Raw genomic sequence first — 15,400 nt, forward strand, 5'->3', positions numbered from 1 at the left:
CATATGGTTATAGAGGAGATTATACGGAACACAATGGTGCCAACTGCTCATCACTAAATATATTCCTTGGCGTGCAATTGAAAATGTTCAGTTATTTTCTGAACAGACTTCATAAGTCACCATAACTGCCCTTTTATACCGATTCTCTTGTTATAATTTTTATAATCAGCATAATTTAGAATGAATTGTGTCTCGGTTATAGAATTATAGTATTCTCTGTTGGTTGGTAGAAAATTTCTCATTTCTTTCTTTTTTTATTATTGAAATTTATTTTGCTTATTACAGTTTTTTTTTTTTTTTACATTAATTGCAACATATTGATTGTTTTTCCATGATCGGTGGTAATTAATATCTATTGACATTTTTGATGGCAAATCAAACAGACCTTATTAAATTAAGTTTTGAAACTTTTATCATAACATTTTCAGTTTTAAAACTTAAATCATAACATTAAGTTATGTCATAGCTTAATTAAGAAAATGCTATAGTGGCATTTTTAATGTCTGACACTGCTGTTTGCAAGCTTCAGTTGATGTTATCGGTAGGAATTTTCTTTTGTGTTAGCCAGATACACTTTAGAAATCGGTCAGAAAGTGTGTTGGATCTGCGCTCGTTTAGTTGTATGGTGTGCTTTTGTATATTTATATATTAGTTAAAGCACATTTTAGTGTGGTCTTTTTGTAGTTAATGTGAAGGTTCTTGTTAACGTCGGTAGATTCATGTTATGCATCTACGAGACAGTTCTCAAATGATGATTGTTATATTCCAAGGAGGACTTTTAATATTCATTACACCTCTGAAGCTGGATCTTGTTTCAGTAAAATGTGCTGTCAGAGCAGTTCTATTTTCAGAGATGTTATATTTAATTGGTGATTGTGTTTAATATTTAACTTATTGTTTCCCTTTACGTTCTGAATGGTATATGAAAGCGAGCTATTTTCTCCAGTCTTTGTTTTTTGTGATGTATTTTTGTTTTATTATTTTTATTTAATTTATGCAATAGTGAGTCAATGAGTAAGATGAGATGTTGTTACTGTGTGGGGTAAATAAGTAAAATGTTATCTGATTGTTACATAATAATATATGGATCACATCATTAAAGATAAATTATAAATGTAGAAAAAAATGATTAAAGTCTATTAATATTTTAATAAAAATACATGAAATTTTTAATTAAATACTAGAAGTTACTAAATATTAAAAAAAACTTCAAAATTCAGAATATGCTATTGAAAATTATTTTGATCACATATTATGTACACATTGAATGGGGTGTAGATAGATCATCATGCTTTTATTTTTAAATAGTACTATTTAAAAGTTTATCGACAGAGTAATACTTTTTGTGTGAAAGAAAATCTTTTATTTGCATTCCAAATAAATAGGTTGGAAATTTTTCAAACGGTTTGGTAATCTATTAAAAATGGTAACAGAAATATAATAAAGCCATTTCTCTTATGCTGAAATTTTGTGTTGAGTTACATGAAAACAGTTTTTTGTCTGGTTTGCTAAAGGCGGTTGTTATTGTTCTTCTTTTTTTTTTAAGAATAATTGAACATTCTTTTTAACAAGGATAAAGTAACATATTTAATTTTCTAAATATCGGTCTATATAATTCATAAGTACAGGTGCCAGTCCAAGATAATGGTCTGACAGCCCATTTCTATCTTAAAAACTCATTCTGACTTTTTGTGGGAGGTCCAAGAGATGACAGTATACTTTTATGAGAATATATGTAGGCATAATAAATATTTAATAATCATGACAAGTTAAGCGGAAAGTGTGTTTTTATCAGTTACTTTTTGTGTTAATAAGATCTTTCTTCTCCAGCTTCTTAAGCCTTGTAGTTTTATGTTTATATTTGATCGATGAATCTGTCTTTGATCCTTGCTGTTTTCAGAATGTTTGTTGCAAAAATAGAAAAGAATTTATAATATTCTGATGCGAAGCAATATTTTTGATACGATGTAAATCTAATTTTGTTTTCTTCTAGACAAAGATTATGGATAACTTGTACTCAAATGAAATTAAAAATAAAAACTTGGGAGTTATTAATTAAAAATTTTTGTTTTAGGTCTCAAAGAAAACTAATGGAAATAGTTAAAAAGTTAATGGTACATATGGATAAAGCTAAAGGTGCAACGTATAGAGATGAATTACTTTCTAAAATAATTGACATCTGCTCACAAAACAATTACCAATACATTACTAATTTTGAATGGTAGGTATGTTTATTTATGGTAGTTTAATTTTTATTATTTTAATTAACTGTCTTACATAATGATTTTTACTAGTTTGTACAATAATAGCAGTAACTAAATGGTGGTTTGATGATATTTAATTTTTTATCTGTAAGTAACTCTGTAGACATTTTAATTGTGTTCCATGTGTCTGTTATTGAAAACTGAACATTTATTATTATTATAATGTAATTATGCTAAAACAAATTTGATTTGTGGCATTTTCATTTGAATAATCTGCTGTTCTAATTCTTTATGGTTTGTTTATGTTATTGAGCTCTAAAGATGTTTAAAAATTAATTTGTAATCCAATTATTTTCTGAGAATTATGTGTTCCAACTGGAATACCTGAAAATTTATTGTTTGAAGGTGCTAGTTAGATATTAATAATTAACCTGCTCTATTTGACTGATATACATTGTGTTCAAAAAGTAACTATACACCCGTCATACACTAATGCACCTGGAAATAATTTTTATGAACAGCCAGATATATCTGCACTCATTTCTTCTTGTTGTCAAAGACTGTCACGGTTTTGTTTAGTGGATTGTTCTTGGTGAAATCACGAATAGCAGTTTGAAGTTCCAAGAAGGTGTGGAGGTTTTCCTTGACAAACATTACTGTATATATCTGAAATACTTATAACTGTATACTTATAACCCCAGAAATAAAAATCCAGCATGCTTAAGTCCGTAGAATGTAGTGGCCACAAGCCCTTAGAAATGATTCAATCTCCAAAAACCTACTTCAGCAACTTAATGGATTGCCTGGCTGTATGTGTAGCTGTGCCAACATGTTGAATCTAAACTTTATAAATTTCATCCTTGCTTACCTTCCTGTTATCTGGTGAACTGTTTCACAATAACGAGCTGAATTATTGTTTCTAGAGAAATATTGTAATGACTATTCTTCTCATGGATATTGCTATCTACACCTCAATCTTCTGATCACGTAGAGGACTTTCATGTATGGTTGTGGGTTGTTGGCAGACCATAAATACGAGTTCTCTGTGTACGTATATCATGATAAATAAAACCATGCCTCTTCAGTGTAGAAAACATAATCCAAAACATCGTTAGAATTGTCTGTAGGAACAGTTTAAACCATTCACAGAATTGAGTTCATTTTCCACAGTCTGAAGTTGATAAATTTGAACCGGTTTCACTTTATATGAGATGAGACTGAGCTTCTTATGAACTGCCTTATGTGTTGTGTGCAGTTGTAACTTGCAGTTTTTCTGTTAGGGCGACTTTCACATGGACTTGTTGGGACTACGTCACATACTAGCTGATATGTCTTACAGTTTTTCTTCATTGAGTACTGTAATTCTACTGATTTACTTATATTCCTTTACTTCTCCTGTCTTCCTAAATTTCTCGATTAATACCCTTATACTATATTGATTAGGAACTGGTGTACCTGGAATTCAAACAGAATACTGGTCTACTGTTCTCACAGAAGATGTAGTTAACAAGAAATATTCATTGTTATAAAACAGAAAAAGAAACGGTTTCAGTCATTTAAAGGTGGACGTTCGTCCACCTTCATTCATTGTGTGTTCACACAATGAATAACGAAGAACATGACAAACATTCTCATTTCAAGGTCATCGGCCTGACTGGCTCACAGAAGCAAATTGCACACAACGCAGTATAACCAAACTACAAAAAACATTAATCGCAGTACAAGGAAAAAAATTGCCTCAGTATATATGTTTATATAGATGCATGGATAGTTATTTTTCAAATGCACTTTTGTAAAGAAAAATTAAGATGAAACCATTATTAAAAGTCTGGCATTAAAAAAACTATTATTGAGGCTTATGTTCTGAAAACTAGTAGGCTAGTTACCGGTACAGTATTGCTCTGATTAATTAGAATACAAGGGAAACTTTGCAATATACTTCGTTTTAACAGTATTGTGTCAAGACTGCAACATTTTTTTTGCTAATTGTAGCCTCAAAACTAGTAAGTCTACTCTTAAGCATCGTGTTTCCTATATTGTTCATTTAATAAACTGGTTCCAGTAGATTGCTGACATTAAATTACCTGATTATAGTTTCCATACTTGCTATTGGCATTTAGGATCTTATATTTAAGATTGTTTTTGTGGAACGATTCAATATCATTTTTTAATTCATATCGGTATTGTTATGGTATTTACTTGTTTAATTTTTTTTAACAGGTACGTAAGTGTACTGGTAGATTTAACTAGAATGGAAGGTACACAACATGGCCCATTAGTAGCTGCTCAAATGTTAGTTGTTGCAGTGCGTGTACGGCTATAAGAGGATTTGCTGTACAAAAAATGGCTCAGTTGTTAGAGGATGCACACATACTTACACAACCAGGATCAAAAATGACTGATGTACTTTATGCTGCTGCTTGGATTTGTGGAGAGTTTGCTTTGTAAGTAAATTTTTTTATGTATTCTTTTAATTGTAGTGTTTTTTCCTAATTGTTGTTACTATTGTTATTATTTTTTTGTTAATGATAACATGACTTATGAGATTATGCAAATATTAAGTGTAAGTCTTATCCGCTACCATTAAGTTTGGTGTTGCACATACAGTTCCTAAATTCTATTTACAGATGTTATTATGTAGATTGGCTTATATACCTTCAGCTAATTCATTTCCATTCCAATTCAGTTAGTTTCTGAAACTGTTATATGATTTATATCTGTTAGTTAGATATGTTGGTTTATTGCAGTTGTAGGTTTATTGAAGAATATAGAAGTACGTATTTCATCCTTGGTAATCTTCCATTGCAGTTCACTTTTTTTACCTCTAATTTTTGTCTTCCTTTATGGTTTCTATAACCAAATTAATATAATCAGTATGCTTTAATGTTCAACTGTATTCTAAATTTTTTCTCATGGATTCTTTTTAAAACCTCTGTAGATAATGCTATCAAAAAACATATTTCTGAAGATTATCATTATCGCCAGATTACAAGAACCTTTATTCTTAGTTGTTAATATTTTTCATGTATTTTTGTATATACTACTGATAAGTATTTTGTTGCCATGCTCTAAATGAATATTGTTAATTTTTTTTTTGAGTTTATCTCATTATTTTCCTCATCATCAAATTTTTATTATTTTTTCAGATTGAATTTCTCCCTGACATTGAACCTATTCTTATTAATATTTAAAACATTTCCAGAACCAGTCAGCTAGAACAGTATCATTGATGAAATTAAGTATTTTTATTTTTTGTCCTGTGAGTGTACTCCAAGCTAAAAATCTTTTAAATTATTCTATTACTTCATCCATGCATTTTGTTTTGTGTAATTGTGAATAGAAACAACCTCAATTTCATAATTTAGCAGCATTTGTAAAATCAGATTGCGGTCAGCGTTATGTTCTTGTTTACTGTAATAATAGCTACTTATTCTAGAAAGTCTCGTACTGTTGACGAACTGAAAGATTACATTTACGACGCATTCAATGATTTGGACAGTGTTTAGAGAACTTTGTCATACAATGTGTAACAGTAATCCCAAAAGATTGCAAAAATGTATTAATGAAGATTGAAAATATTTTGAACATAAAGTATAATTGTCTATAATAAATAAAATGAAATAAATTCAGTACTTTTATAAATAAGTGTCAAGTGATTTTTGTGCCACCTGTATTTCTGCCAAAGGAAACTTCTTTAAAGAAAATTTTAGTTGAATTTTAATATGCACAATTTTTTAAGGTAAATATATTCCAAGAAAGAACTTTTGTACAGTCTGTCTGGCATGATATTATTTTTGTGTGTTGGTATGATCGGTAATGTATAGTTGCTTATCCTCTTAAGCATTAGTGCGGCTTACCCACAGATTTGCATATTAGAGAGAGTACTACTTCCTGTCTGCTTCTTACTGTCACACAAATTCTTCCCCACTTACCAAAGTAATGTGCCATAGTTAGAGAGATACACCCAATATATATTTTTCTTATATGTATTTATTTATTTAATTACAAGTAATATCCTAATATTAATTACGTTAGTGATGGGATATGAATTTGATAATATGGGAAAAATGGAATGGAATCCAGTGTGTGTCTTCAATTCAAACTGGGAAATTTACTATTTAAAGAAGATATTGTAATAAGGATAAAATCAAAACCTAAACCGACAACGATTGTTAACGTTTATATGCCTACAAGCGCCCATGATGATGATGAGGTAGAGTGTCTATACGAAGATATTGATGAAGCAATTAAACACGTAAAAGGAGATGAAAATTTAATAATAGTTGGAGATTGGAATGCAAGCATTGGAAAAGGCAAGGAAGGAAATATAGTGGGTGAATACGGGCTGGGCAGAAGTAATGAAAGAGGGGACCGACTTATAGAGTTTTGCACGAAGTATAATTTAGTAATTGCCAACACCCAATTTAAAAATCATAATAGAAGAATATACACTTGGAAAAAGCCAGGCGATACTGCAAGGTATCAGATAGATTATATCATGGTTAAGCAAAGATTTAGAAATCAACTCGTTGACTGCAAAACTTACCCTGGAGCAGACATTGATAGCGACCATAATTTGGTGATAATGAAATGTAGATTGGGGTTTAAAAACCTGAAGAAAAGTTGTCAGATGAATCGGTGGAATTTACAGAAGCTTGAGGAAGAGGAGGTAAAGAAGATTTTTGAGGAGGACATCGCAAGAGGTCTGAGTAAAAAAGATAAAGAAGATTTTTGAGGAGGACATCGCAAGAGGTCTGAGTAAAAAAGATAAGGTAGAAAATGTAGAAGAAGAATGGGAGAATGTTAAAAAGGAAATTCTTAAATCAGCAGAAGCAAAATTAGGCGGAATAAAGAGAACCGGTAGAAAACCTTGGGTTTCAGACGATATATTGCAGCTGATGGATGAACGTAGAAAATATAAGAATGCTAATGATGAAGAAAGTAAAAGGAACTATCGGCAATTAAGAAATGCTATAAATAGGAAGTGCAAACTGGCGAAAGAAGAGTGGATTAAAGAAAAGTGTTCAGAAGTGGAAAGAGAAATGAACATTGGTAAAATAGACGGAGCATACAGGAAAGTTAAGGAAAATTTTGGGGTACATAAATTAAAATCTAATAATGTGTTAAACAAAGATGGTACACCAATACATAATACGAAAGGTAAAGTCGATAGATGGGTGGAATATATTGAAGAGTTGTACAGAGGAAATGAATTAGAAAATGGTTTTATAGAGGAAGGAAAGGAAGTTGAGGAGGATGAAATGGGAGAAACAATACTGAGATCTGAATTTAAGAGAGCATTAAAAGATTTAAATGGCAGAAAGGCTCCTCCTGGAATAGACGGAATACCTGTAGAATTACTGCGCAGTGCAGGTGAGGAAGCGATTGATAGATTATACAAACTGGTGTGTAATATTTATGAAAAAGGGGAATTTCCGTCAGACTTCAAAAAAAGTGTTATAGTTATGATAGCAAAGAAAGCAGGGGCAGATAAATGTGAAGAATATAGAACAATTAGTTTAACTAATCATGCATCAAAACTCTTAACTACAATTTTATACAGAAGAATTGAGAGGAGAGTGGAAGAAGTGTTAGGAGAAGACCAATTTGGTTTCAGGAAAAGTATAGGGACAAGGGAAGCAATTTTAGTCCTCAGATTAATAGTAGAAGGAAGATTAAAGAAAAACAAACCAACATACTTGGCGTTTATAGACCTAGAAAAGGCTTTCGATAACGTAGATTGGAATAAAATGTTCAGCATTTAAAAAAAATTAGGGTTCAAATACAGAGATAGAAGAACAATTGCTAACATGTACAGGAACCAAACAGCAACAATAACAATTGAAGAACATAAGAAAGAAGCCCTAATAAGAAAGGGAGTCCGACAAGGATGTTCCCTATCTCCGTTACTTTTTAATCTTTACATGGAACTAGCAGTTAATGATGTTAAAGAACAATTTAGATTCGGAGTAACAGTACAAGGTGAAAAGATAAAGATGCTACGATTTGCTGATGATATAGTAATTCTAGCCGAGAGTAAAAAGGATTTAGAAGAAACAATGAACGGCATAGATGAAGTCCTACGCAAGAACTATCGCATGAAAATAAACAAGAACAAAACAAAAGTAATGAAATGTAGTAGAAATAACAAGCCTTCAGTAAGAAATATAATTTGTTTACATCAAAAATTAATTTAAATCTCAGGAAAAGATGTTTGAAAGTGTATGTTTGGAGTGTCGCTTTATATGGAAGTGAAACTTGGACAATCGGAGTATCTGAGAAGAAAAGATTAGAAGCTTTTGAAATGTGGTGCTATAGGAGAATGTTAAAAATCAGATGGGTGGATAAAGTGACAAATGAGGAGGTATTGCGGCAAATAGATGAAGAAAGAAGCGTTTGGAAAAATATAGTTAAAAGAAGAGACAGACTTATAGGCCACATACTAAGGTATCCTGGAATAGTCGCTTTAATATTGGAAGGACAGGTAGAAGGGAAAAATTGTGTAGGCAGGCCACGTTTGGAGTATGTAAAACAAATTGTTGGGGATCTAGGATGTAGAGGGTATACTGAAATGAAACGACTAGCACTAGATAGGGAATCTTGGAGAGCTGCATCAAACCAGTCAAATGACTGAAGACAAAAAAAAAAAAAAGAAGAAGATATTTGTGCAAATGTAGGATATTCAATGAAATTTACTTTAAATTGCACAAAAAGCACTTTTTTTATGGTATAATTTCTATGAAACTGTGTAAGTTACTCGACCGTAACAAAATCATTCTTTTGTGTTAAAACAAATCTCTCCATGTTTATTCATATTCACTTTTTATTTATTGCCTTTCTGCTAATTTTGATTTCTCTTGAGCACCTTTATGTATTTTATTTTTCTATAAATCATTTTCACCTCTGAAATATTGTTTTGTTGACTACAATTACAGTAACAGTGGCTTTAGTAAAATCTTTATTCATAAAATTTTTTTTACTTTATTTTATTAAAAGGAAATTTAATAATTTGACTTCATTTTTATTTTCATAGGGAATTAGATAAAGTTAGGAGTTGGATAATGCTGAATCTTGTAGAGCTGCATAGAACCAGTCAAAGGACTAAAATAATGATATTAGGCAAGTAGGGCACTTTTAGACTATGTAAAACAAATTGTTAGGGATCTACAATGTAAGCTGTTTACTAAAATGAAACAATTGACACTAGATAGGGAATCTTGTATAGCTGCATAGAACCAGTCAATGGACTTAAATAACATATTAGGCAAGTAGGGCAATTTTAGACTATGTAAAACAAATTGTTAGGGATCTACAATGTAAGCTGTTTACTAAAATGAAACAATTGACACTAGATAGTGAATCTTGTAGAGCTGCATAGAACCAGTCAATGGACTTAAAAAACATATTAGGCAAGTAGGGCACTTTTAGACTATGTAAAACAAATTGTTAGGGATCTACAATGTAAACTGTTTACTAAAATGAAACAATTGACACTAGATAGTGAATCTTGTAGAGCTGCATAGAACCAGTCAATGGACTTAAATAACATATTAGGCAAGTAGGGCAATTTTAGACTATGTAAAACAAATTGTTAGGGATCTACAATGTAAGTTGAATATACTACTTGAGTACAAACTAAAAATGTTTACTAATCACTTTAACATAAGCATCATTAAAAGCAGTCCATCATCGGTGACCCTTCTTTAGAAGGAATTGTGTAATTAGCTGCAAAAGATCCTCTGGAAGAACAATTTCGATGTAATTTGAAAAATATTCATTTATAATCTATCTTCTTCTTTAGTTGTTTCCCTGTTCCTAGTAGGCTGTCAAAAATTTATTCTAATGTTTTCCTCTGCAGAAACTATTTGTTTATTCTCAAAAACACTTTCAGAAAAAACAAACTTTGAGAAGTCTTGGAAGACTTTGTTTAGTCTTCCAAGGTAACTTCTATGCATTTCCTCCTTAACTGAATCCATGCAAATCCTTCTTCTGTTCCCCATCTCATTTGGTATCCATCCATTTGGTCTAAGTAGCTGCACCACCTTAACTGAATTTAAACAACTCCTTCCAGAAAACTATATTTACACAACTTCTGTCTTACCTCTTAATATTTTACTATTTCTTCTGTTTTTTTTCTGTTTTTCCCAAAAAAGTTAATCTTTACATGTTGTAGTTTACAAGAAGCAGAAATGCAGGTATGTGCTGTTTAGAGACTATGCCCTCCCCTCCAATGAATACTTCAAGTTGGGCATGTAGTTTTCATATAAGAACTGCTCACACTTATTTATAATTTTTAATAATTCTAAAGTGTTTTCATACTTTATCATGCTGCTCAACATTTTATTTTAACCTAAAAATATACTGTTCATCATTTATAATCCACGTAATCATTCTTTCATACATGTTGATTCTTAAAAGCAGTTCTAAAATTTACAAAACAAATTAAACTGCTAAACTGTTATTACTGTAGAAGTTAAAACACTTTTAATCTACCATGAATATACAAAGAAAATTATAAACATTTAAAGTTGCAGTGATTATTTTGTTTTCCTATTTTATCCTTAACTGATGATATTAGTCACACTCTTGTGTTTCTCAAAGGTTTTATCAATATTAACTTCAGTTATATTCAATGTACACAGTTGTTGCTGCATTTTCTTTTCTACTAACTGAATAAATTATAAATTTTTATAACTCTAATTATGTCTTCTTCAGCTACTCAAAAACGGAAATGCTGAGTTCCTAGAGCAAATCAAGTACTTGATTGTTTTAAAATTATCATTAAAACTATTTTATAATTTATTTAATGAAATTTATTTTAGGTGCCGACTTCTCAGCCAACAAGATTATTTTCTTTTATGAACCCTTTGGCTGTTGAAATTTGGTTGTATGTGTTAGCGGCTTACGTACTTGTTTCCATAACAATGTTCATCGTTGCCAGATTTTCTCCATATGAATGGCAAAATCCACATCCATGCGATATTGAAAATGACCTGATAGAAAATCAATTTTCTCTCGCCAACAGCTTTTGGTTTACTATTGGAACTCTTATGCAACAAGGGTCTGATTTGAATCCTAAGGTAATGACTATTTATGTGCTGTGTCCTGCTTTCTTATCAATAAAACATGTGCATTAATTATAACAAAATACTACTGCATTATAAATTATTTTTATTTTCTTACATTAAAAAACAAAGTTTATTTATTTAGCAAAGATAGTTACAATTTATTACATCATTACAGAACAATTAATTATTAAACAGTCAAATGTCAGTAAGATGCGCTGTTATTAGTTATATTTTTCTGAACTGAAATTGTTTTCAGTGTTTAAAACCATATACAGCAGAAGATTTGCCTGTATGTTCCTGAGATTAGTATCTGGGGTTTTTTTTAAAGCGATTGCTACACTTTTTTTTCCATTTATACATTATATTTTATAAATAGTCGTATTTGTGTATGTTTATGTAAATATGATCACTTTCTTTGAAAGCAAGAATTGAAAACTTTAAAGATTACCCACAGATACAGTAAAATAAATAAAAACTGGTTTAATTAATTAAAAGTTTAATCAGCAAAAGAAAAAGTCAAGTGAATCAACTGCATCTGTATACTAACATAACTTGAACATTTTACTTGTATCACATTAAAGTCACTGTTTACGCCATTCTGGCATAAAGTTTTTCCGTTATTTCTACGAATTCACAGCTAGGGTAGGTCCCGTTGCTTTGTTACAAGGAATGTTTGAATTCCACGTGGTTTCGTATTGCTGGGTCGGTAAAGTCCACCTGTCTCTATTATTGTTCTCGTGCGAACCTCCCCCCGTCATCCTTAGCGACCGCGCCCCTTATTCTTTCGAGTTATTTCTGACCAACCTTTTCATACACCCGTTATTTTTTCGTCCCCTTACTAATACATACACAAACACTCTCCTGTACACTACCTGGATCTGGTTACCCCCGCCTTTTTTCGCCATCTTTTCGGCAGAGTACCTCCAACATCTCACCACTGCAGTCGCCTCGGGCAATACTCTCCTGCAAAATCTGTGTTAACATTCACGCTCAAGCAGAATTTCAAACTCATCACAACACATTTGAGATTCCGCGCCTCACTCTACCACTAAACCACATCACGCCGCTGTATTCCTGATTCACCGTGCGGACTACGCCCAGGACTACAGAGGTATTCTTCCGTACTTGCTGTTACGAGGTCATCTCTGGCAAATATTTGGTTGCTACAGGCAAGTTCAGTTTTTCTTTACTCATTACGTTAAACCTTTATGTCATCATTCAAATTTGTGGAACATCCCGTTCATCCTACCTATGCCGTTCAAGTTTCAATTTCACTTTAGTACAGTCACGACAGGTCACTTACAGAAGGCTGTCAATTCAGCTGCAACCCATTTCATGTGCTCAATTAAGTTCAGTGTGATTATATTGTAATTAATTCTTTTGTACTGTAATATTATTGTGTATTTTTCTACGTCAAACTAAAATTACATTTTTACATTATTTAACGTTAAGTTTTTGGTTCATAAATCAGGAAAGGCCAATGCCAATCAAGATTTACTTTAATTTATTTTTCTAAGGTTATGACATTTGTTCATTGCTAATTTTTCAATATTACAGCATTTGTCAGTAATGCAATAGTTTTCCAGTTATATTATGTCTATTGATGTTTTGTTTTTCTAAGTATATAATTGTAAATCTCATTTTAATAATATTATTACTGATATGCTGATTTCAGTTGATATTTCTTATGTGAAATTAAGTTATGTTTAGTTCATAATTTCATTCAATTTAAGGTTATGCTTTAACATAAGTTCAGTTGTTTTACATAATTAAAGTCCAATTTCTTTTGGCAAATACTAGCTGTGTGTTTTTTTTATTTTCTAACTTTACCCAACAGTCACACATATATATACTAGCAAGTCAGGACTCCACCCCCTGGACCTCTGATGTGTTTGCATAATCCTCTTGGTTGTGAAAATAATACTGATAAATAACTTAAAGCCTGAAAATTTCTCTTTCTTCCAACACTTCCCTCGTTCTTGACATAGAAGTTCTGATGTGCTCCTGCTGTAGATGAACATATTTCTTTTGATTCCCCTTTCCTTTACCCTAGAATTTCCTATCTCTTGGGAAGGGACCAAGATAGAGAGCTGAGAATCAAATATACTTCAAAATGCATAGTCTATTATTTTTATGTGGAAAAATGAAATCAAAAATGGTGTTAGGTCGTCTTCCAAGAAGAAAATTCTCAAGTTCACCCCCAAGGAGGCCGGGGCTCAATCTATGGCTTAAAAGCTTAACTGGGAAAACACAAATGTATCCTCAAAGGTCGATTGATTCTCATGTGATCCTGTTGCAAACGAACAGAACCGCAATAAACTTTCACATTTATGTATATGAGTATATAATTTCTAGAACCATCTTAATGTAATAAGTGTAATTGCAATTCATTTGAACTACTTTAAATTTATAAACGCATTGAAAAATGTCTTTATTAGACATACACAAATCAAATACAACTATTTGAATGATACTAAATGGATTTCTCAAAAATTAGTATTATTTCTAATTTGTAACATCATGGTGGAAACAAACTGCATTACAGTTCTAACAGTACATTTCATGTATTTTAATTGTATTAATTTTTTTCTTTTATAATAGTATAACCTCATTTGCATATCAGAGAACTGGATGCTCAAGACTGAATTTGCTACATGATTGTATGTGGCTTTATAGAACCGCATAGTGTTAAGTCCAGGTTCAGTTATTGTTTGTTTGCCTTACTCATTCACATGGGGAGTTCACAAGTATTTGCATTCAGCTAATATAGTGATAATTCAACTAATTAATAAAAAAATAATTGATTCACTTTTATCAATTAGTGAAAATAAGTTCAATAGTTTATTATTGAAAATTCAAACATATAACTAATTATGTAGAGAAAAGCATTTTCCATACTACAAAAAAATTCCCTATAAGATAAATGTATTCTCTTTTAACTATAGAATACATATAACGTTTTAAATCTCTATTTAAAATATGATTTATTAATATGGATTTATTAATATGGAGCTTTTTTGATTTAAGACTCACTGGCAACAAAAATATTACTATTATTAATAGTCATACCAACAATCAAAAATAGTATGCTATAATTATCAAAATTTTAGCTTTAAGTTTTGATATGCGTAGCTCATTTAATACAGAAGCATTTTGAGGTTTCAGATATTTGTTTAATACAGTTTATCTTATTATTTTCAGCAATTTAAGTAAAAGTTTATTATTTACAAGTGTTATCTGGTTGTACATAATCTACTTTTATTTTTAAACTTATACATTTAAAATTGCTATAAATGTCATCATTTCATAGTAACAAAATTTCAGTTACCTAAATAATTACCATTATGTGATATATCATATATTAGTTACTGTGTACAGTTGAGGGAATTTCTGACTCGTACATATAATAAAGTTAAAGAAATAACCTCATGTGGAAAAAAGCAGATTTATTAATTATTATTTGGAAATTTTTTCTCTAATTTGAAGGATACTGCTCCTAAAAATGTGCTTTACATATTCAAAGCGTAGGTTTTTTTTAATGCACTTTGCATAGTTTAGAAAGCACTGTGTTGTATAAATATTTATAAAACACCGTGCTTTCTAAAATATGGCAATTGCATAACTGTTTGGTAAAGTCCTTTAAGTCATTTCTCTATTATATTTCTGTATTTAGTAGAAAAAAGATACATGTTTTACCTATTGGTATGAATAATTATTGTAAACTAAAGTTAACTATCAGTTACTAAAATGCACTGAAAAAAAATAGGAATTTATTCATATTAAAAAAAAATAAAAAAAGTTTAAATCCTAATCCAGCTGAACATGTTGTTTGTACCTGCTGTAAAAAACTGATCCTCTAGGTAAAAAACTGAATTTGATTAGGTATATTTCTTTAGTCACTGAAATAGTAAATTAAATATAAATTAGGTCATGAGAAAAGAAATTATTACAATCCAGTTTTCATTTTTAACAAATTAAATAACAATGCAAAAGATCGTCTGATCTATTTATTTAAAATTATTTTAAGATTCCCTTTAACAAAAGTAGTATTATTCTGTAAATAAGTGTTTAGCAGAAATGATTACATGAATTAATTATTTCATCCTTTTCATTACCTAGGCTCTTAAT

General features: G+C 30.7%; 1 protein-coding gene across 2 annotated transcripts in view; it reads left to right on the forward strand.

The window, feature by feature from the left end:
- The first annotated feature begins 2,103 nt into the window (after positions 1–2,103).
- The window catches only part of LOC142326650 (glutamate receptor ionotropic, kainate 2-like), a 70,836-nt gene continuing 57,539 nt past the window's right edge, over positions 2,104–15,400 (forward strand). Inside the window, exons 1-2 of one of the 2 annotated variants that reach the window (XM_075369246.1) lie at positions 2,104–2,221; positions 4,425–4,648. In XM_075369246.1, coding sequence (XP_075225361.1) covers positions 4,548–4,648 — 101 coding nt within the window. In that variant the 5' untranslated portion in view covers positions 2,104–2,221; positions 4,425–4,547. Of the gene's footprint in view, positions 2,222–4,424; positions 4,649–11,180; positions 11,285–15,400 lie in introns of those variants that run through there. The other variant, XM_075369248.1, reaches the window with a different exon arrangement.

Source organism: Lycorma delicatula, chromosome 6 (assembly GCF_047948215.1).
Source record: "Lycorma delicatula isolate Av1 chromosome 6, ASM4794821v1, whole genome shotgun sequence".
Lineage (NCBI taxonomy): Eukaryota > Metazoa > Arthropoda > Insecta > Hemiptera > Fulgoridae > Lycorma > Lycorma delicatula.